The sequence below is a fragment of the Mirounga leonina genome, unplaced genomic scaffold (assembly GCF_011800145.1).
Source record: "Mirounga leonina isolate KUSES-001 unplaced genomic scaffold, KU_Mleo_1.0 Mir_165, whole genome shotgun sequence".
NCBI lineage: Eukaryota > Metazoa > Chordata > Mammalia > Carnivora > Phocidae > Mirounga > Mirounga leonina.
Genome location: NW_023270415.1, coordinates 49,257,272 through 49,279,408, shown reverse-complemented (window position 1 = coordinate 49,279,408; position 22,137 = coordinate 49,257,272). Strand labels below are relative to the sequence as shown.

General features: G+C 33.3%; 1 protein-coding gene across 19 annotated transcripts in view; it reads right to left on the bottom strand.

Moving 5' to 3' along the window:
- RIMS2 (regulating synaptic membrane exocytosis 2) overlaps positions 1 to 22,137 on the bottom strand; it is a 580,329-nt gene that overhangs the window by 443,045 nt on the left and 115,147 nt on the right. For 12 of the 19 annotated variants that reach the window (XM_035011694.1, XM_035011692.1, XM_035011702.1 and 9 more), the window contains one exon: positions 20,786 to 20,996. In XM_035011694.1, the coding sequence (XP_034867585.1) occupies positions 20,786 to 20,996 (211 nt within the window). Of the gene's footprint in view, positions 1 to 5,775; positions 5,788 to 20,785; positions 20,997 to 22,137 lie in introns of all 19 variants that reach the window. The other 7 variants (XM_035011697.1, XM_035011686.1, XM_035011698.1 and 4 more) reach the window with 1 other exon arrangement.

The window sequence follows — 22,137 nt, the reverse complement described above, 5'->3', positions numbered from 1 at the left end:
AAAATCAAACCACTTCATGCTCACACCAAATGCTGGTAACTGGAGTAACCAGAACTTTTGAATATTGCTGATGGAAGTGTAAAATTGTACATGAACTTCGGAAAACTGTTTGTAATAGAAGTTAAATGCATACCTCATTTTTTGCCCCAGCAACTCTACTCTTCAGTATTTTACAAAGAGAAGTAAAAATATGTGCCCGCAAAAGACCTGGAACAATATTTATAGCATCTCTGTATTTTGTATTAAAGGGAATCTAGGAAGTGGTCATCTGGACTTTACCTCATCAGTACAAAGATTCATCATTTGAACTCATTAGAGTATAAAACTAAATGTGTCAATTCAAAAGAAGATGTGGTATATATATACAATGGAATATTATGCAGCCAACAACAACAAAAAAGAAATCTTGCCATTTGCAACGATGTGGATGGAACTGGAGGGTATTATGCTGAGCGAAATAAGTCAATGAGAGAAAGACATGTTATCATATGATCTCACCGATATGAGGAATTCTTAATCTCAGGAAACAAACTGAGGGTTGCTGGAGTGGTGGGGGGTGGGAGGGATGGGGTGGCTGGGTGATAGACATTGGGGAGGGTATGTGCTATGGTGAGTGCAGTGAATTGTGTAAGGCTGATGAATCACAGACCTGTACCTCTGAAACAGATAATACATTATATGTTAAAAAAAAAAAATAGTAGGAAGGGAAAAATGAAGGGGGGGGAATCAGAGGGGGAGACGAACCATGAGAGACTATGGACTCTGAGAAACAAACTGAGGGTTCTGGGGGCGGGGAGGAAGATGGGTTAGCCTGGCGATGGGTATTAAAGAGGGCACGTATTGAATGGAGCACTGGGTGTTATAAGCAAACAATGAATCATGGAACACTACATCAAAAACTAATGATGTAATGTATGGTGATTAACATAACATAATAAAATAAAATTTAAAAAAAAGTAGTTAGCTATGTTGCAATTGTAAATATACATCATATTCTCTCCAACTTCCTCGGATCTCTATCGTAGCCAAATTGAGAGTCACTTTAAATCAGTTCTTATTAGTAACATGAACTTCTAGAACCTTCAACATATTATAGTTATCAGTATTTTCACTTGTCATATATATTCTTTACAATTTCCCTGTAGGATATTTTATCTTACAGATATGTCATTTCACAGAATTTGCACAATGTGAGTTTTAATTCCCTTTATATAAGAGATCTAAATGAGATTTCCAAAGTTCATTTGCCCATTTACAAAAACTATGCAACTGATCAGGTGAATGATTTTTATTATTATAAATTTTTCACTGAATTTAGAATATATAATATATCCAAGTAAATATTCAGCAGTCCCTATCTTTTTTTTTTACTGATGTGATTTTTATTCCTGTCTTTTAAATAGGCACAATATTTTCCCGGCTCTACAATTTCCCTGTCTTTCAATTTCTCCTACTCAAAACTCTTCCCGTCTTTTTTTTTAATTGAAGTATAATTAGCATACAATGTTCTATTAGTTTCAGGTATACAACATATTGATTTGACAATTCTATACATTATTCAGTGCTCACCACAATAAGTGTAGTCACCATCTGTCACCATACAATGTTATTACAATATTATTGATAATTTCCCCTACGCTGTACTTTTCATCTACTTATTTTGTAACTGGAAGCCTGTATCTCTTAATCCCCTTTACCTATTTCACCCATTCCCTCCACCCTCTCCCTGCTTTCTAAATGCATCTTTCCACATTTCTGTGGTAGGGTATGTTGTCTAAATAATATTGTTCAAAATACTTCTATTTTGCTAACAAAATCCCTGGAGGTTTGTATAGTATTCTTAGTGAAAATGTATAAATTCTGGTCTTTGTCAGACTTATAATAAGAGGCAGAATGGTAGTGGTAGCATTTAAATTTGTGATTTTATTATAAAAGTGGCCCGGACAGAGCTCTTATATTCAATTTCTAGAACAATTTTATTAATATCATATACATGTTATTTTATTGTCAAATAAAATGCAAAAGCAAATAAGCTAATTTATCACTGTTAAGACAGTATTTACTGGAATGCAGCTCTGCACAGCTATTGCCCAGATGAAATGGAACAATCAACCATACTATAAACATACTTTCTTACCAAATTGCAACTCCAAAGGAGAACTACAATGAGCAGCTAGATAAACACATAGGTATGGAATCCTGAATAATGTGCTTAAATCAGAAAAAGCATTAAATTTCAGTGAAAACAAAGCACTTTGCTCTGAATATCATAGCTGCAGCTGCAACCCAACAGATAACCTTCCTGTTTCTTGAAATGTGAGAAATACTACCAGTCACATATCATCCTTCCACACCCTTCATTTCAATAACAATAACCACTAGTAATACTGGTATCCTAAAAGAATTCATCACTGTTGTAAAAAAAGAAAGAGGATCCTCGTTAAAGTGGTCTTTATATAAACAGATAATATTATCTCTAGACAGTGAAATGAGCATCACTTTGCTCCCAAAGCTATAATTTCATTATGCTCTCACTAGACATGAATGGGTCAATGTTTATTACAAGATAAACAAAGATATGCTTTAACCTATGGGCAAATACTTTACCATAGAACTTTAGTTTCCTCATTTGTTCCACACAAAATTCAAAGAAACAACCAAATTATATTTTTTAAAAAATTCAATCCCTTTTCTTTGATTCTATGTGAAATAAGATAAATTCATATTTAAGAAAATATTCTATCTCTAAGACCAACATATTCATATTAATTTACCGTTTACAATCTGAAGTAATTTATATGTAATATATAAGCAGACATGTTAAGTGATCCTAATTCTTCAAACATTTAGAGGCAAAAGCAGATAGATGAGTATCTGGACAGTGATCAATATGTATTTCTTTCTTCTAGTTCCGTATTTCTGAAGAACAACGCTGGATGTTTGTATGGTTTCTCTGCAGCACATTAGATCTCCACTAAGGTTTCCATTAGGAATACTTTTGTCTACAAGTAACAGAAAATCTGACTCCTAGTGGCAGAAACTAATTGAGGGTGGGTACTTCTCTCACATTGAAGAAAGGTGTCCGATACTATTAAATCAGTAGCTCAACAATGTCATGCCTAATGATTCCAATACTCTTGGCTTTTCCCTCATCTTCACAAAGGGCTGGTAAAGCTCAAGATAACACTTTTGCATTAAAAGGTAGTGCCAGATACATCTTTCTTTTTTTATCATGACTTTCTAGAAGCCCTCATAAATTTTCTTTTGTTAGAACTGTGTCACAGCCATTCCCAGTTGTAAGGAAATCTAGAAATTTTTATATCTTTCAGGTCCTTCCATTGGGGATTGCAAGAGAGAAGAAAGTTAGGATAGCTATTGAACAAGTTCTAGAACAGTCTGCTCTTTCAACTAGTCAACAGTCCATATGTGTGTTTGTGTACATATATATGCACATGTCTATATGTAACGTATGTATGTGTAAAGTATATATATGTATATGTATAATGTGTGTATAACATGTATATATGTATATACACGTGTGTGTGTGTGTGTGTGTGTGTATATATATATATATATATATGTATACACATTACACATAACACATTTCACTCCCTCCCTAAGGGAGATAGTCCCAAAGTCTCATCTAGTTACAAAATCTAGCTCTGAATCTAGGATCTCTAGCAAATCTTTCCATCAAGGTTGAGTGTACCTCACTGTGAACCACTGACTACACACTGAAAGACAAGTTTATCTGTTCCCAACACACTCAATACACAATGATGGAGAAAGAACAGAGTGACTGCCACAACTCTCATCCAAAAACAGGAAGAATCAGAAAGATACAGTGGTTAACTACCCATAGCACACAGCAATCCCTACATGGACATATCTTCATTTCTCTGGTTACCCCATCTGGCAGCCCCTGATTCAGCTCGTCTCCTTTGACTGTTGTCATTCATGTCCCCTGGTTCTGCCCTTTGGGAGGTTGCCCCTTGTCCATTATTCTCCTGGGCTATATAAGAGACCGGCACTGGCGAGTGTAGCCTTCCTACATTCCGTGCAGCTTGAATCTCCACGACCGTCTACACATTATACTGCTACTGTGAGGACAGGGTAGTGCCTTAGAGGCTGACTAGTCACAGAATGTTTGCTACCCATGCTTGGGGTTTCTCTAGCCACTAGCTATCTATGGCTATTTAAATTTAATTAAAATTAAATAAAATTTCCATTTCAGTTCTTCAGCCACACTAGCCACATTTCACATGTTCAATAGCTACCTGTGATGAGAACCTACTGCATCGGATATTAACGATATAAAACACTGTCATCACTGGTGAAAGTTCTATTAAACAGGGCTGCATAAAGAGTGTCATTAAAAAGGCCTATTGAGTTTTATTTGTGATGTTCCAAACCCACATAAAATTCACATACTTTTATCTGTTAGCCTCTCTGTGGTTGAAAATACAGACTGTTATATTATGAAATCTTGTCAGTACCTGAGAGTCATTTCTGCAGCTAAGTTAGCACCAAGAGTCTCATCTCTAGGATAGGTGTCAGAATTCATTATGGAAACTACAGATGACAAACTATTATGTAGCCTGTGTTAACTCTGGACACAAAAGTAGCACGAGAGATTCTAAAGGTTTCGAATGGCCTGAATTGTCCTACTTGAGAGTCAGCTAATAAAGTTGGCTGGTAGAAAGCTGGTAGGTTCTCTAGGGAACCTGCCCTGAAGTGAGGATGATGTAGTCTGGGACAGTTCTACAATAATTGAATGTACATCCTCAAAACTGCCTTCAAAATTTAGTAGAATTCCTATAGGTTTAAAAAAAAAAAAGAAGGTCGTCACTATCTTTTCTTCTGCTCAGAGATTTCATTCTAAACCTACATCAGTATTTGCCAACACCCATATTATCCCAACCAAGTAAATGAAAACTGAACAGAATAAAAATGCTCCAACCAACAAAAAAGAACGTACTCTTAGAAGATAATCAGCTAAAGGATCTCTCTTTGGGTATTATGCCAATTTGAATTTGGAAAACTTGAAAAGACCTCAAGTTTTAGTCTGACTCATCAAAGGAATCAGAATAGAAAGATTTTTATCTATGTTTGCAGGAAGTCACCAGTCTCCAGAGCAGATTCAAATCCAAATCAGACTTCCACAGACATTAGCAGATTATTCAAATCCTGCCTGTGGTCAAATTCTATATACCTGAGTATTTTAAAATTATAGTTATATCTAATATTCAACATGAGGATATAAGATAGACATTTTACCAATCTCTAAAACATATTGTTAACAAAAATAAAAATATAAAGGCTCAAATCAACTATAACTATACACTTCAGAAAATCCATGTTCAATGTTATTGAGACTCATTATTAGAAAGATTAAATCTTTATATTAAATCAGAAACTTCTTTCGAAAACTCTGACCAATACAATGATGAGTTTAGAGAAGCATAAGATGAAAGGAATTCTTATCACAATGAAGAATAGTAGAATATCTCTCCTTTAAAAAAAATATGAAACTCTAAAGAAGCAAGCTTTTTCAAGAATCAAATGAAGTAATCAAATTTTCATCTATAATATAATAAAATGTGTTTATCAGTAAAATCAGATAGCATGCTTAAAATATATCAATGTATAGCAATAACCATGCACTACAGCTGTAACAAAACACTTAGAAGTGTATAAATTAAATACAGCTATAAAATTAAAATTAGCAATAACAGCAAGAAAAAAATAATATTAGACAGAAAAAAAGACTCTAACCACTTTGTCCTCCTGGTGTGAAATCCACGAAAGCAAGTTAGAAAGGACAGAAAAGACAAAACAAAAAAAAATAATAATTAATTCCATTCTTAAAACAAGTAAGAGTTTTTAAGAGTTTGTAAGTGAAATAAAAATTCTGAAGAAGTCTAATTTACCATTTTGATTGAAATATAAACATTTTAAAAGGAAAAGTTTTTCCACACATTTCAAGCAAGAGCATGCCATATACTAGAATATATAAAGATACATAAACAATAGTTTCTATAAAAGCAATAAATATACAATCAGAAAAATGAGAATGTTCTTTCCACAAATAAAATCCCAATTAAACACTCAATTAATCCAAAGAGAGAAACTGAAAAATGTTAAATAGCTTTCTAAGTGCAGAGACAATAAACCACAGCATCACTCTTTATCTTTAATTTCATCATATACTGTCAAAAGTAGACAAAATTTTATATGAATTATGCATATTGCTTCTAAAAGTTATTTCTGTCCCATTAATTTAGAAGCCTTCTAAACTTTATAACTAAAAAGAAAAAAAATTAGAAAAAAGCATTAAAGATGAAATGTTATGATTACAGTCAATAATTTTGGATTATGGTTTCCCATTATAAATGTGGAAAATAAAATAGCAAGATACATGACTTGGTCAAGAGAACATATTTAGATATTCTCTAGTTAAAAATCGTTGCATTTCTCTTTACTTAAATATAAAATAATGATAACAGTAAAAGTGATAACGTAATACTAATGATCTGATATAAGAACTTACATAAATTAAAAATTAAAATCATGTGTTTTGAAGATCACTGCTTCTCTGAAATATGGGTGGCCGTATATAATACTTGTGACAAAGAGGAAGAGACCTATCTTAAAATTCCACCTTTTTTTTAAATAACATTTTTACCTGTATATCTTGTGCAATTTTCTTAAGCTCTCTAAGCCTTTATCTGCAAAATAGGGAATTAATATTTACCTTATAGGATTTTCTGACATAAAATAACATGGAAAGCTCTTCAATACAGTGCCTGGCATAAAGTTCTATATCCAATATTCTAACCTACTGAAACATAGAATATTGCCTAGAAGGGAGAGAACTGCATTCTTTACATTGTACTGTGTTCTTGATTGCTTCATTTGTTACAAATGATAAAACTAAAGATCATATAAAAGCTATTGTACACAGTCCAGGACATCTATTGCTAATCATTTAGTCCAACAAAAATCATTTATGAAGCACTCAATATATATGTATCAGGCACTAAACTAGATTTCTGGGACATAATAATTAAGTAAGGCAGTTTCTGCCATCAAAGAACTAAATGTAGTAAGAAAAAAAAAATTAAAAACCCATTGCAGAACAGAGAGACTTCTGAAAGCAGGAAAACAACAAAGCACTAACTATAGAAACACAATGATTGAGGAGATCACAGGACTTTAAGAAAAAGGATTAAGAGAAAGTTTCTGAGATGTAAGCAGGTCTTTAAAGAATAAAGAAGAGAATGTTAAGCAAGACCAGTAAGGAAGAATATTTTATGCAAAGAACATGAAATATGCAAAAAGCACAAAGGCACAAATAAGACTGGTATATTTGGAATACAAGTATGTGGGAATGACTAAATTATAACTGGTATGTTTGAACTAAAGTCTCCATGGTTAACTAAAAGCATAACAATCTTTAACAAAAATTAATTCACACTGCAGAAATTTAAAAAATGAAACAAAATGAAGCTATAACTAATGAATTTGCCAAGTTAATCCCTCTGAACAGATAAGTTAAATTTCAGCTATAACACATACATGAAAAACTTAGCTATAAAACATTATGAAATATTATTGTCATCATATCTTTATTATCTTTCAACAGGAATAAAAAAATAACAAAAAACCTATCATATGATTTATAAATAAGGCATAATATTATTACCTACTATTTACTGAGTCTTCAACTATGCAACAAAGTGCACACTGACTGGAAGGAGACAAATCTGGAAGCTGAGAGAACGATTAAGAAGATACTGAAATATGGGGTGTCTGGGTGGCTCAGGCAGTTAAGCATCTACCTTCAGCTCAGGTCATGATCCTAAGGTTCTAGGATGGAGCCCCATGGCGGGCTCCCTGCCCAGTGGGGAGTCTGCTTCTCTCTCTCCCTCTGCCCCTTCCCACACTCATGCACACTCTCTCTCTCTCTCTCAAATAAATAAAATCTTAAAAAAAAAGATATTGAAATATTTTGGGTAAGAAACAAATTTGAGAGCATTATGAACTACAGTAGTAGCAAGAGAAATGGAGAGAAATGGACTGATTTAGGAGATACTGAGAGTAAGGCTATTAATACTTGAATGAAGACGTAGAGGAGGACTCCGAGTCTGGCTTGAGCAACTGGAAGAGAACCATTCCTTAAAGAAGAAACACATGAGAAACATACTTGGAAAATAATGAATTCAGGTATAGACAAGGTAAATTTGAGGTGCCAATTAATATATCCAAACAGAGATTTTTTAGTAGGAATTATATATGTGGATCTGGAGCTCAAAAGAATAATCTGGCTAGTGAAATCATATCGTAAATCATCAGCATATATACTGTATTTGAAGGTATCGGAGTGCATAAAATCCCCCAGGAAGTTGTTAGAAGAAAGAGGAAGAATGAGAATGATGACTCCTAATCAAAATGGTCCTTCTCTTTGAACTAGCAAGCCTTCCAAGAAAAGAAATTAAAAACAGATTTTAATTTCTAATCAAATTTTAGTAATACAATTAAGTCAGAAATTTCAATGTATTGGTCAAAAGTGATATAAGGCTCATTAATAAACTGGAATTGAGTTGCATGAAAATCAAAGGTAGTGTATAAATATAAAATATTATCAAGGATCTTAGGACAAAGACTGATGAAATATAAAATATTATATTCTGAAATATAAAATATAAATATATGAAATATAAAAATAACTTGCTGTGGAGAAATATTTTTATTTTAAGCATATGGATAATTTGAATTTTAAAATGTTCTTTAGGGGCACTTGGGTGGCTCAGTTGGTTAAGCGTCCAACTCTTGGATTTCAGTTCAGGTCATGATCTCAGGGTGGTGAGATTGAGCCCCATGTCGGGCTCTGTGCTAAGTGTGGAGCCTGCTTAAGATTCTCTTTCTCCCTCTCCCTCTGCCCCAGCTCCCCTCTCTCTCCCTCTTCTCAAATAAATAAATAAAGTGTTCTTTAAAAGTGAATTTAATTGATCAATAAATTATTTCAGGTCATAATTACTAGACCTGAAAACTCTAATAACTTAAGAGTATGTCCAAAAGTTATTTATTAAAAGTTTAATAGTACAAATATATATATATTTAAAACTTCTTTCAAAAAGCTATTAAAAATGTATTTTATTTTCTAATAATTTTATACTCACCATTTTGTCCCCATAATCAACTCTCCCTATGGCCATCCTTACTAGCTTATCACTTCTGCTAATAACCAATTTACATTGCCTCTCCTGAAGATCAGTTGAAGTGTTAATCTACCTTCTCATTATCATTCACTATTCTTTGTATAACTTTCCATTATTAGTTCCCCAGTCACCTAGTAAACCAATGTCAGTTTCCCTCTGACTCCTTCTCTAGATATTCAATCACGGGGCACCTGGGTGGCTCAGTTGGTAAGGATCGGACTCTTGATTTTGCCTCAGGTCAAGATCTCAGGATCATGACATTGAGCCCTGCGTTGGGCTCCGCACTCATAGCACAGAGTCTGCTTGAGATTTTTTCCCCCTCCTTATCCCTCCCCCTCTGCTCCTCCCCCTACTCTCATGCTCTCTCTCACTTTCTCACCCTCTCTCTCAAATAAGTCAATAAAATCTCTAGATATTCAATCTTTCTCCTACTGTTTCCTTCTTTGTATTGCCAAAAAGATAAATCCCTCCCTCTATATCAGTACAATATACTCTCCATAGTTAAACTACCATCACATCTCTCTCTTCTTGCCTACCTTGTATAATCAATCCCAAACCACTTCTCACACCACTACAATATTACTCCATCTTCTCTGTCAAGTCTAATCCCTTCTTCCAAGAATTGCAATAATTACATACTGCCTATAAAATTTGTCTTTTTTATTCATTTGTTCACAAGTTTGGATTGCCATCTTCAAAAAACCATTGTCACAGTGCTGAGCTGCAGCAAGGAGCTGGATCAAAAGACAATGCCTGGGGCGCCTGGGCGGCTCAGTCGGGTAAGTGACTGCCTTCGGCTCAGGTCATGATCCTGGAGTCCCAGGATTGAGTCCCACATCGGGCTCCCTGCTCAGCAGGGAGTCTGCTTCTCCCTCTGACCCTCCCCTGTCTCATGCTCTCTCTCTCTCTCTCTCTCAAATAAATAAATAAAATCTTAAAAAAAAAAAAAAGACAATGCCTATCCCAGAATAACATGTCCATGGTAAGTACACCAGATTTCTTTCTTCCCTTCATTCACTCAGCAAGTATTTATACTGATCTACTATGTGCCAAACACATGGAAACCTACAGTAAACAAGAGGACTTAGAGAAATAGAGTCACTTAATAATAAAATATTAGGAGTACTAGATTAGAAGTGTTCAGAATCCATTGAGGCACAAAAGAGTGATTAATTCACATGAGTTACCCAAAGAAAACACTATGGGGAGATGATATTAAAAACCAGAAAAATGAGTAAATGTTCATCAAGTGGGTAGGGGTTATGGGTAGGAGCAGGGTCTAGGGGAAAGCAGAGCTGTAATTCAGATTAAAGTGGCAGGGTAAGCAAAAGCATAAGAGATAAATGGCAGTAATAATTTAAGAAAAACGCAATAGTGTAGTTTGGCTGGGGCATACAGAATGGAGTGAAGCATGTGCCTTGAGTTAGGCAGGGTACGAATCATAGGGCTCTTTACGCCACTAGAAACTTCATGAGTCGTGATGACTTCATGACTCATCAAAAAATGAGTCATCATTAAATAGGTTTTAAGCAGAAGGTAAAATAATCAGTACATTTTACAAATATCACAGTAACAATATGTGAAGTATGTGTATGAGGAATCAAGCCAAGAGCAGAGAGACCAGTTAGGAGACTAACATTAGTCCAGGTGATGGAAGATGAAAGCCTAAATAAAACCGCAGTTAGTAGTTCATATAGGTAGTGAGGAAATGATCATATCCAAACATTGTGAGTAAAGAGGGGTGATGGATAGAAACCTGAAAGTATTCCTGGTTTTCTGGTTTAGGTGACAGAGTAGATAGTGGTGCCATTCAAAATGTTGAAAATTATAGAAGGAATAGATCTGGGGGTTGTTTCAGTGATAGAAAATACATAGCCTGTTTCTGACCTAAGTGAGATTCAGTGGTATTCTAATATACTTATTGAAAGGGAATTAAAAAGACAAGATTTCAAAAGAAGAATCTTACGTACTTTTTTTTTTCCAATTGGGTCATGCATTGATTTATTTAGATATACAAAAAAAATGCATATATTTGTGTATACAACTTGATGAGTTTAAACATGAATACATCCATGAAACCATCACCACAATGGAGTTAATAGACATATCTGTCACCTCCAAAAGTTCCTTTGTGCCCCCTTATGCCCTTTCTTTTTATGGATCAGGATTATTTTTAACTTAAAAAATTGTTTCAGATAAGATCTCATTTATTTTTTTGCTTATGTTTGAAGCTAAATATTTTATTGTGATTGTTTGAAAAAGAATTGGGTGAGATTTATTGTGTATTCCATTTAAAAAGGGTAGAGGAATTCATTACTATTTCTAACCCTCCTCTCACACAGGGTCTGCATTCCATTTCCTTTATGCTCCCCTACCTACTGTCTGTTTATGCTGCAGTTTTGGTGATATCCTGAATTTCTTTATCTATTAAACTACCACATAGTCTACTTTTATGATTAGAATTCATTGCAGATGCTATCATTAATCTTCCCCTTATAAGCTAAGTAAAATCTATTTAACCTGGTGCTCATCTTATCTACTGATAAGGAACTTACTTCATTTATTGATGAGGATATTAGGTACTGAGCAGGATTCTTCCCACCAAGTGGTTAGGAGCAAGTAGATAGCAAGTAAATAGCAAGCTTTCAAATGCACATTAGCCAAGCCATTGGTTAACAATATGCCATTAACCAAGCATACCTATGCACCTGCTATATAACAGTAGTCTAAATATATTTTTTCTTTTTCTCTAAAATAAATTTCTAAAACCATCTACCCCTCACACATTTTTAGGATAACATTTAAATTTTAAGTTTCAATAGTTGGAAAGGATGCATTTTCAGATATGTTGTATATTGTAGGTATGTTTTAATTATATTTTTATCAAATCTTGGAGTTACAGATTTACCTCATTCAATATATGGAAAATGTCTACTATATAACCTATTTGGAAAACCAGGCCACATTGAGAAACCATCAGACAAATATGTCTTTCTCTCAAAGAGTCCAAATTCATTTTTAAATTCAAATAAATGTGGCATTAGGGGTCACAGTAATCACCACACATCAAAGTTCTAATTCTGAAAAAGAGACATGAGGCACCAGAGTCTCACCAGAAGTCTGCTGCCTGCATGAAATAAGGTGCTGCCCCTTTCTATATTTCTTAGAAAAACCTCTAACTGCTCTGCCCTCAAGGAACTCTCCCTCAGGACAATACATTCTAGAATTGTCCCTTTGTTTCACGCCCCAGAAATTTTTACATCCTGAAGCAATACATTATATAAAGACTAGATTCACATTAGGTAGGGTTAAGGAGCTGCCTTTTGGTTTGAAGAGTATAAAGGCAATTGTAAAAGTGAGTTAGAAAGAAAATTCCACAAAACAGAAATGTTCTCAGGTAGATCAATTTTAAGAAAAAATGAAAGAATACACATGGAAATTTTTGCCCCTTAAGTTATTCACATTCATCTACTCTTCAGAAAGCCTTCCTTCCATAGCAGGGGGTACACTACCTCACTTTCAAGCCCACTGCCATATACCTCAGAGTATAAAATGCCTATGGAATCATCCAGAGATTCCTGAAGAGAAACAATCCCAAACTGGTAACTACCATAGTCTTTGTAAGCTTACTAACTCTTCTAGGTAATATTACCCACACTGAATCATGCTCTACAGGTGATGGAGGTGGGGCTGAGCCAGGTGAAAATTATAAAAGATGCCATGTGGAGAGGGAATGAGTTCATGTAAACTTTGGCGAAAATGTTTTTCTTTATGCTCAATTTGCAACATTATTTTGCCTCCTCCCATGATGCTGACATGCATGAAGAAGTGTAAAATGTCCTAAGACTCTGCAAGTTAGATTGTTTCTCACAGTCCCTATATTACTCTTACCATTAGGGAGGCTGACATCAATGAGGGTAAATAATTCTTCCTTTTAAATTCAACAACCATTTCAAATAACATTCTCACACATTCTAGGTTATTGAGCCTAAAGGCTTGAAATTGAGGATCCACCTGATGCAGCCACTTCCTTAAGGGTAGTTCTATGAATTACATAATTCTAATAACCTTGCCTGCTACCTATTTCTCAAACTCCTATGAACACAGTTTACTAACATAGTGATGCCCTCAACACTCCTATGTTCTATAAATGTGGGATGGGATAAAAACCAAAGTTTAACACACAGTGTACTAGATACTGTAACATAAGAGAATTAATGGAGCTTTTCAAATCCATTTTAAAATTATTTAAGCAGTAAATATATTTGGCTATATGAATATACTTTTTAGGTACTTCAAGCAAGTTATCTAGTATTAATTTTAAAATTATAAAATGTCAAACCCAGAAGAGATCTTAGAAATCACAAACTGATGCTTTCATTTTACAGATTTGGAAACAGAAGCACTAAGACATGAAGTGACATGTCAAACAAAAGTCACACAACACCAGGGCAGAAACAAAACTTGGTTCTTTTACTGTCTCAACTTATGCCAACCACTTCCTGGAGAATGTCAAGTGTTTCCTGATATAGTGGTATGTAGTAATTCTATGAAATTTAAAAGAAAATTCATATATGATATGCTTGCCTTGGGCATATGGGAACTGATTATATATAACTACATATTATATAACTATATCACACCAGCACAATAGCTAAAGACTTGCCCGTAATCACAGTGACCTGAAATTTTTTTTAATTTTATTTATTTATTTTAAGTAATCTCTACACCCAATTTGGGGCTTGAATTCACAACCCTGAGATCAAGAGTTGCATGTTCTTCCAACTGAGCCAGCCAGACGCCCTGTGACTTGAAATTTCTAAAAAAGAAAGAACTACCTGAAGGATTGCAGAAATACTCTAATCATTATTTTATCTCTCAGTGAACAATTTAAAAGTTAATCATTAAAATCATTCATATAAATGATACTTAATGACATGGTTATACAGTAGAAACGTCTTATTATTTCACTCTTACCATATAATATATTGAACAATGTATGTCAATATATTTTAAGGGACTTATCATTTGCTTTTATAACCATTCTAAAGTTATAATTCATTCTGCTTCAAATCTGATAATTTATAGTAAAAAAAAAATCACATCTATTACATTTGTAAATTAATACAATTCTGAAAAATGTATATTACTTACTTTTTCAAAATTAGATCTTTTAAGCACATGGTAATCTATTTTTCCCACCAAAAAGCAAAAGAAAGAAAAAATGCTGCTATGCTTTGAAGCTTAAAATAATCCTCATTGTAAATTACCTTTCATGTCTGTCCTACTAGAATCACCATTCGATGACTACAAAATAATTTCTTCCTTATAAAGTCATTATTTTTAAATCTGAACTAAATATATAGCTTTTATTTACTAAGGGAGTGTCATCTTAAAAGGAAATAAATGAAAGCAACATTTCATAAAAACTTATTATACTGGTACTTCCATATGTCCTGCACTACATTTATTCTTGTTGCATCATAAATATATCTCAAAAGAGTTAATTAATTGTTAAGGATGGCGCCACATGAAAGAGCCTCAAAATTAAACAAAAGGTTCTTTTATCTTGTTCTCATAGGAGATTACTAAAATAATTTTTAAATAGCTTTATAATTAAATTTTAAACTATAAAATATTTGTATTCTCATTATTCTACTTTATAAAAATTATCTGAACAAATTTCACTGAGCTTAATCCTTTGGGGCTATGATAAATCAAAAAGTGCATTCAGCAACTATTGAGAGCAAAAGCCTTCTTCTATTACACAAGGTAACCAAGCATACATAGGATGATCCAATTTAAAAAGAGAAATTGAACTCAATACTTTTTCATTTAGAGTATAGACAAGCTTTATACATATCGTACAAAGGAATGCTTCCTCAAGTAGATATTGAATGAAAATGTAGAAAAACTAATAAAAGAAATCCAAAGTTATGCTCCTTGAGCTAAAATCTAGATTATTTTTTCTTATGTTTCATTCCCCTAATACTTCCCTCAGATATAAGAAAAAAACATGAGAAAAGTGGGAAGTACTACTTCTGGTTCCTTCTTTCTTCCATAAGCCATCCACCAGGCTAATCCACAACATACAGAGTTCTATAGTTGACCACAATAAAACAGACTTTCAAGGGGCATTCCAATTTTTCACTGTATTTAATTTACTGACTAAAACTTGGCTCAGGATAAAGTGACCATAAATTAAAAACCAGAAAATATATAATCAAGCAAACTATAATCAGATGTCATTAGAGACTTCTACTTGTGGCCTAAGTGGGGTAGCAAGAATAAGATTTCTCCATCTGCCTGGCAAACAAACATAATATGGGAAAAACATACGAAGGAATGGTTTTCAAGACAGTGGACATCAGGCAAAAATGTACTGAGATAGCTAAACTATGGGAAATGAACAAGATAAGCTCTACAATTGCCCCAGCTTACTTCTTTGAGAGACTGTCCAGGCAGCAGAGCAGTACAGAGGAGCTGGAGTTCAGCTTGGCAAATATCCTCAGGTGAAGAGAACAAACTGAGAACAAGCACTCTGAGGAGGCCAACACAGCAGCATTTCATAGGCCAACTTACTAGAGAAGAGAAAACCGCAGAGGGAGAACCCTACAGATCTGCAGGGAGTCCCTTCAAGTATTCAGCTAGTAATGATGAGTGAGCATGCATGTGAAAAAAGTCATCTGAAGGGTTAGAGCCAACAGTGGATGTTTCCATCAGCAAAACTAGAAAAACTCTTAATTCACATCTAATAAACATATATAAAAGTGGTTAAAGTACTCAGGAGAGAGTCAGGAAAACACATATCATAATGAGAATAATCAATCAAAACCAACCAAAAACTGACAAGATGTTGAAAATAGCAGAAGAGAACATCAAAACAGTTATTAAGAGCATGTATTCTACATGTACAAAAACTTAAGTAGATCATAGAAGATATTTTAAAAAGTTCAAAATTGAAATTCTGAGATGAAAAAATACACTGAATGGTATTAACAGCAGATATGACATTGACAAAAAAAAATGAGTAAACCCAAAAGCACAGCAATAAAACATACTTAAAATGAAAAGCAAAGAGAAAAATAAAATTTGGTTTAATGAAAATAACATAAGTGAGCTGTAAAACACTTCAAGCAGCCTAATGTATGGGTAATGGGAGTTCCTGAAGGAAAAGAGAAAAAGAAAAGCCCAATAAAAATATTTGGTATGTGTTGTGGTGAGCACTGTGTATTATGTAAGACTGATGAATCACAGACCTGTACCCCCGAAACAATACATTATATGTTAATTAAAAAAATATTTTTAAGAAATGACGGCCAAAATTTTCCAAAACCCTACAAAAACTATAAACTCACTCAAAAAAGCTCAAAAAGGCTCCAAACACAAGAAACATGAATAAAAATACACAAAGAAACATCATAATTAAATTTCACATAACCAGTGATAAAAAGAATTATCTTAAAAGCAATTAGACAGGGGAACCTGGGTGGTGCAGTTGGTTAAGTGTTTAACTCTTGGTTTCGGCTCAGGTCGTGATCTCAGGACAGTGAGATGGAGCCCCACAGTTGGCTCTACACTCAGCGTGAAATCTGCTTAAGACTGCCCCTCCTCTCCACCCCTACCCCACGCTCAATAATAAATAAATAAATCTTTAAAAAAAAAAGCATTCAGAAAAAAAGAACCTATTATATAGAGAAGAACAAAGATGAGAATGGTATCACACTTCTAATTGGAAACAGTGAAACAACATCTTTAAAATACTGAAAGAAAGCAACCCTCAACCTAGAATTCTATACCTAGAAAAAAAAATCTTTAAAATAAAAAAAGCAAAATTTTCAGCAGAAAAAGTTTAAAGTATTCATCATCAGCAGACTCACACTACAATAAATATTGAAGGAAATATTTCAGGCAAATAAAATACAATACCATACAGAAATACAGAACTCTGAAAAGAAATGAATAGTACCAGAAATGATAATGATGACAGTGAATATACAATATTTCTTTTATTATTTAAAACGCCTTAAAAGATAAACTTTTTAAACAAAAAAGAATAACAGTGTATTGTCAGGTTATAAGACAAGTAAAAGTAAAATACATCACACCATAACATAAAGTCCAAAAGAGTAGAAATGGAAACACACTATTAGAAGGTTCTTATATTATACTATACGTAAAATAGTATAATATCGGTTAAGTCTGATGATGATAATTTAAAGATGTATACTACAGATCCTGAAGCAATTAATAAAATGACAAAACAAAGAACCAACAAAGCTATAAAATAGAGTCACAAAGCTAATGAGGTAACAAAGGAGATAACCTGAATCATAAAAAGTGCTTGACTAATTCAAAGGAGACTTAAAAAAAAAAACAGATGGTACAAGTAGAAAAAAAGGAAAATGATATAACCAAAGTAACCATATCAAATATTATATTAAATGTAAATTATCTAAGACCCCAATTAAAAGGTAGAGATTATCAGGTTGAATAAGAAAGCAAGGCCCAATTATATGCTGCCTATAAGAAAAATACTTTAAATATGAAGACACAAATTAGTCTAAAGTAAAAGAGAAAAATGTAAACCATGTTAATACTATCTATTAAAGAAAGTTAGAGTAGCTTTATTAAGATTAGACAAAGTGGATTTCAGAGCAAAGAATATTACCAGGAATAAAGGAAGCCATTTTATGATTATAAAGTGATCAATTTATTAATAGGAACTGAATAATTCTAAATGTTTATGCATTTAAAAACAGAACTTAATAAAATACATAAAACAAAAACAAAAATACATAGAACTGCAAAAGGAAACAGACTAATTCAAGTATAGTTGTATATTTCAATATCCTTCTCTTAAATAATTGATAAAATAAATAAGCAAAAGATCAAAAAGGATATACTAGACTTGAATAACTCTATTAACCAACTTGACTTAAAGGACATTTAAAAACACTCCATCAAAAAATTAAAGAAGGAGCACCTGGGTGGCTCAGATCGTTAAGCATCTGCCTTTGGCTCAGGTCATGATCTCCAGGTCCTGGGATCGAGCCCTGAGTCAGGCTCCCAGCTCAGTGGGGAGTCTGCTTCTCTCTCTCCCTCTGCCTCTCCCCCCTGCTTGTGCTCTCTTTGTCTCTCTCTCTTCAAATGAATAAGTAAAATCTTAAAAAAAAAAATTAAAGAATATATATCCTTTTCAAGTATACACAGACATTTAACAAAATAAACCATGTACTAATCATAAAATAAGTATGAATACATTTCAAAGGATTCAAGGTATTTAAAGTATGTCTGGGACCACAACAGAATTAAATTAAAAATCATTACCATCAAGATCTCTGGAAACTCCCTAAATATGTGGAAAATAAACAACATACTTCTAAATTATTCATGCGTCAAAGAAGAAAAGGAAAACCTGAAAGTATTTTAAACTGAATGAAAATGAAAGATAACATATCAGAATTTGGGGGATGTCACCAAAGAAGTACTTAGGGGAAACTGACAGCATGTAATGCCTATATTAGAAAAGAAGAAACATCTCAAAGCAAAGACCTCAGCTCCCACCTTAAGGAACCAGAAAAAGAGAAAATTAAACCCCAAATCAGCAGAATTAAAGAAATAATAAAGATCAAAGATGAAATCAACAACAGAAAACCAATGGAACAAAAAACTCATTATTTGAGAAGATCATTAAAATTGATATATTTCTAGCCAAATTAAGCAGGAAAAAAGAGAGAAGATGCAAATTACCAATATCAGAAATGAAAAAGGTAGCATCACTACAGAATCTACAGGTATTAAAGAATAATAATGGAATACTGTGAATAGGTTTATGCCAATAAATTTGACAAATTATGAGGATCTGGAGAAATTCCTTGAAAAACACCAAAGCTCATTCAAGAAAAAAATAAATGACTGGAACAATTCTATACCTATTAAAAGAAATTGAAACTGTACTTTAAAACCTTCCCAAAAATTAAACAGCATGCCCAGATGGCTTCCCTGGTAAAATCTACAAAACATTAAAGGATAAATAATACCAATCCTACAGAAACTTTTCTAAAACACTGAAGAGAGGGAAATACTTCCCAATTTATTTTATCAGGCCAGCATTACTGTGATACCAAAATCAAAGAAACACATTTCAAGAAAAGAAAACTACAGACACTAACACTCATGAAGCAAAAGTTATATACAAAACTTTAATAAATCAAACTCATTATTACATAAAAGGGTTAATCCATCTTAAGCAAATGGGATGTGTCCAGGGGAATATAGTTGGTTTAGCATTTCAAAATCAACCAATGTAGTTCATTACTACATTAACAGGCAAAGAAAAAACATGATTAATTTCAATAGATGGAGGGAAAGCATTTGACAATTTCCATCACATATTCCTGATGTAAAAACAAATAAACCAAAAAAATCTCTCAGCAAATTAGGAATAGATAGCATCTATGAAAAGCTGACAGCTAATATAATATCTAATAGAGAAGGACTGAATGCTTCCTCCCTAAGATCAAGAACAAAACAGGGAGTGTGCTCTCACCATTTCTATTCAGAACTGTGCTGGAGTTTCTAGCCAATGTAACTAGTCGAGGAAAAGAAAAATAATCAGGTAAACCAGGGGGAAAGACTAGAGGTAAAAATGGGAAATTATTTATTCTGGGCAAAACAAAACAATGAGAAACAGGAAACGGTGAGAAAATGGAGACATGAAATCACACAGGAGAACAAATCCCCATAATTATGTCTAAGTAATGTATGTACAAACATCAGCTTCCTATTTTAAAGCTGCCTAAGTAAAGAATTAAGTGATGAAATACTAGGGAGGAGATAAATGCAAATTCTAAAGAACTTACTGAGAAAAACATAATAACTATTTTTGCTTATTTCAGCAAAGCATTCCTTGGGCAGCATTAACATATTCCCTAAAGTGGATGGATAAACTACAAAAATCTAGTATAAAACATTTCCTTAACATTTCTTTAAATTCCATAGTCTAATGTTTATTTCATTAATGTTAAAACAAAAATAAAGGGTAATGTAGCTTCAAAAGCTATAAAATTATAAAACATAGACTCTATAAGCTGGGAAGAGCCTCTTTGAAAGGAAAGAAAACAGGGATCAAAGGACAGGTAGATCTACAAAGTTATAAAATTATGTATAGTAATGGAAAAAGCAACGTCACTGCTCTAACATTAATCAGTTGTGTGACTTTAAGAATGACCTTAATTCTCCCTGAATCGGAGTTTTCTGCATCTGTGAAATAAAGGAGTTAGACCAATTGATCTCTACATTATCTTCATCATCTTTGAAAGTTTAAGATCCTATGATTCTAAACAAAATCATTAGCTAAAAGACATAAACAATAGACAAATCTCTTTAACTGAAAGGAAAAATTAAAAATTTCTTATCTAAAATGAGGACACTATAGGTTTTTTTGTTCATTGGTTAACCTGAATATTAATTTCAATTGTCTGCTTTATTTTATTCACAATTAGCTTAACTGTATTATAAGCTTAGTTATAACTGAATTATGTGTAGTTTTCATTCTGTACCTTGTTTGAACGTAATGACACTCGACCTCCACAACGAGCACAGAACTTTGTTTGGCAATATGAACAGTTATGGCCACATCCATCAGCAAATTTTGTTTTGTGGCAAATACCACAGGTTGGGGCATCACCCTTCTGTTCTTGCTGCTGTTGTGATTCTTCTCCCATCTTCTTCACCTGCTCCTTGTACATTTCAAACTGCTGATGAAGTTTTCTGCAGAGAAAATAGATAAGAAAAATTTGATTTCCTGATGGTCTCAAAAAAATAATAATTACAACAATCTATACACAATTTTATATCCAAAAAATTCATAAAATGAGCATAAAGAATAAAAATTTAACTTTCTGATTATAGAATAACATCCTACATGGCACATTACAAGAGTGTTACAACTAGTTCTGCCCTCTGATATACATGGTAATTTAAGGGCCAATTAATACATGTTAATAGAGATATCTCTTTGAGTTATAATTGTAATTTCTATCTACCATTTGTAACATATTTCAATAATATGCCCTAAAATATTTAAAATATTATTTTTCAAAGGTTTAGCTCAGAAATAGACTGAGCTGATTTGACTTACACAGTACAGCCAAAATCTATGAACTTCAAATCATTGAGACAACTCTCAGTTGGAGTGATCTTAAGAATCCAAACAGAGGGGAAAACACTGGATGAGTGCTTTCACTAATTGTTTAAATCTGCTTACAGTCTGGATATTAGTTGGCTTTAAAAACACTGTGAAATATTAGGAGCCTAGCAAATAAGGCTGTACAAATAAAAGTAAGGCCAATTTTTATCTTAAAAACAAACCAAAAAAATGAGAAAAAAGTTGCCTGGAAAGAGGTATTATTTACTCTTTAAAAATAAATACTGATAAAATTTTTCGCCCCCACTATCTTCATAAAGGAAATTTAAAAATGTTTTAAAACTATAATTAACTCTGCTTAGGACTTACAAAACTGTAAATAATGTCACCCCCAACCTAAAAATGATAAAAGGCTAACTAATCTACAAAATCATAACTTTTCTTGAGCCCATCAGAGAGTTGAGGATATAAGGCAAACAAATAATAATCTGAACTCCAAAGAACAGCAAGCCCCTCCAAAGAGAAACGAAATACACTGTTTCACCGTTGGCAGGGCAGAAGAGAAGGAGAAAGAGGGGCCACCATTCAAGCAGGTAAGAGGAAATCAGTTAAAATTTTGACAAATTGTAAAAGGCCAAGTGTGGGCTAACATGACAGTTTGGAATAGCTAGAGGCCCAGGTGCAAGGAAAGTTCACATTCACTCACAGCACTTTTCTGCAGGCCTCTACTGGTTACTTATGAGGAAGATAGGGAGCAAGGCATAA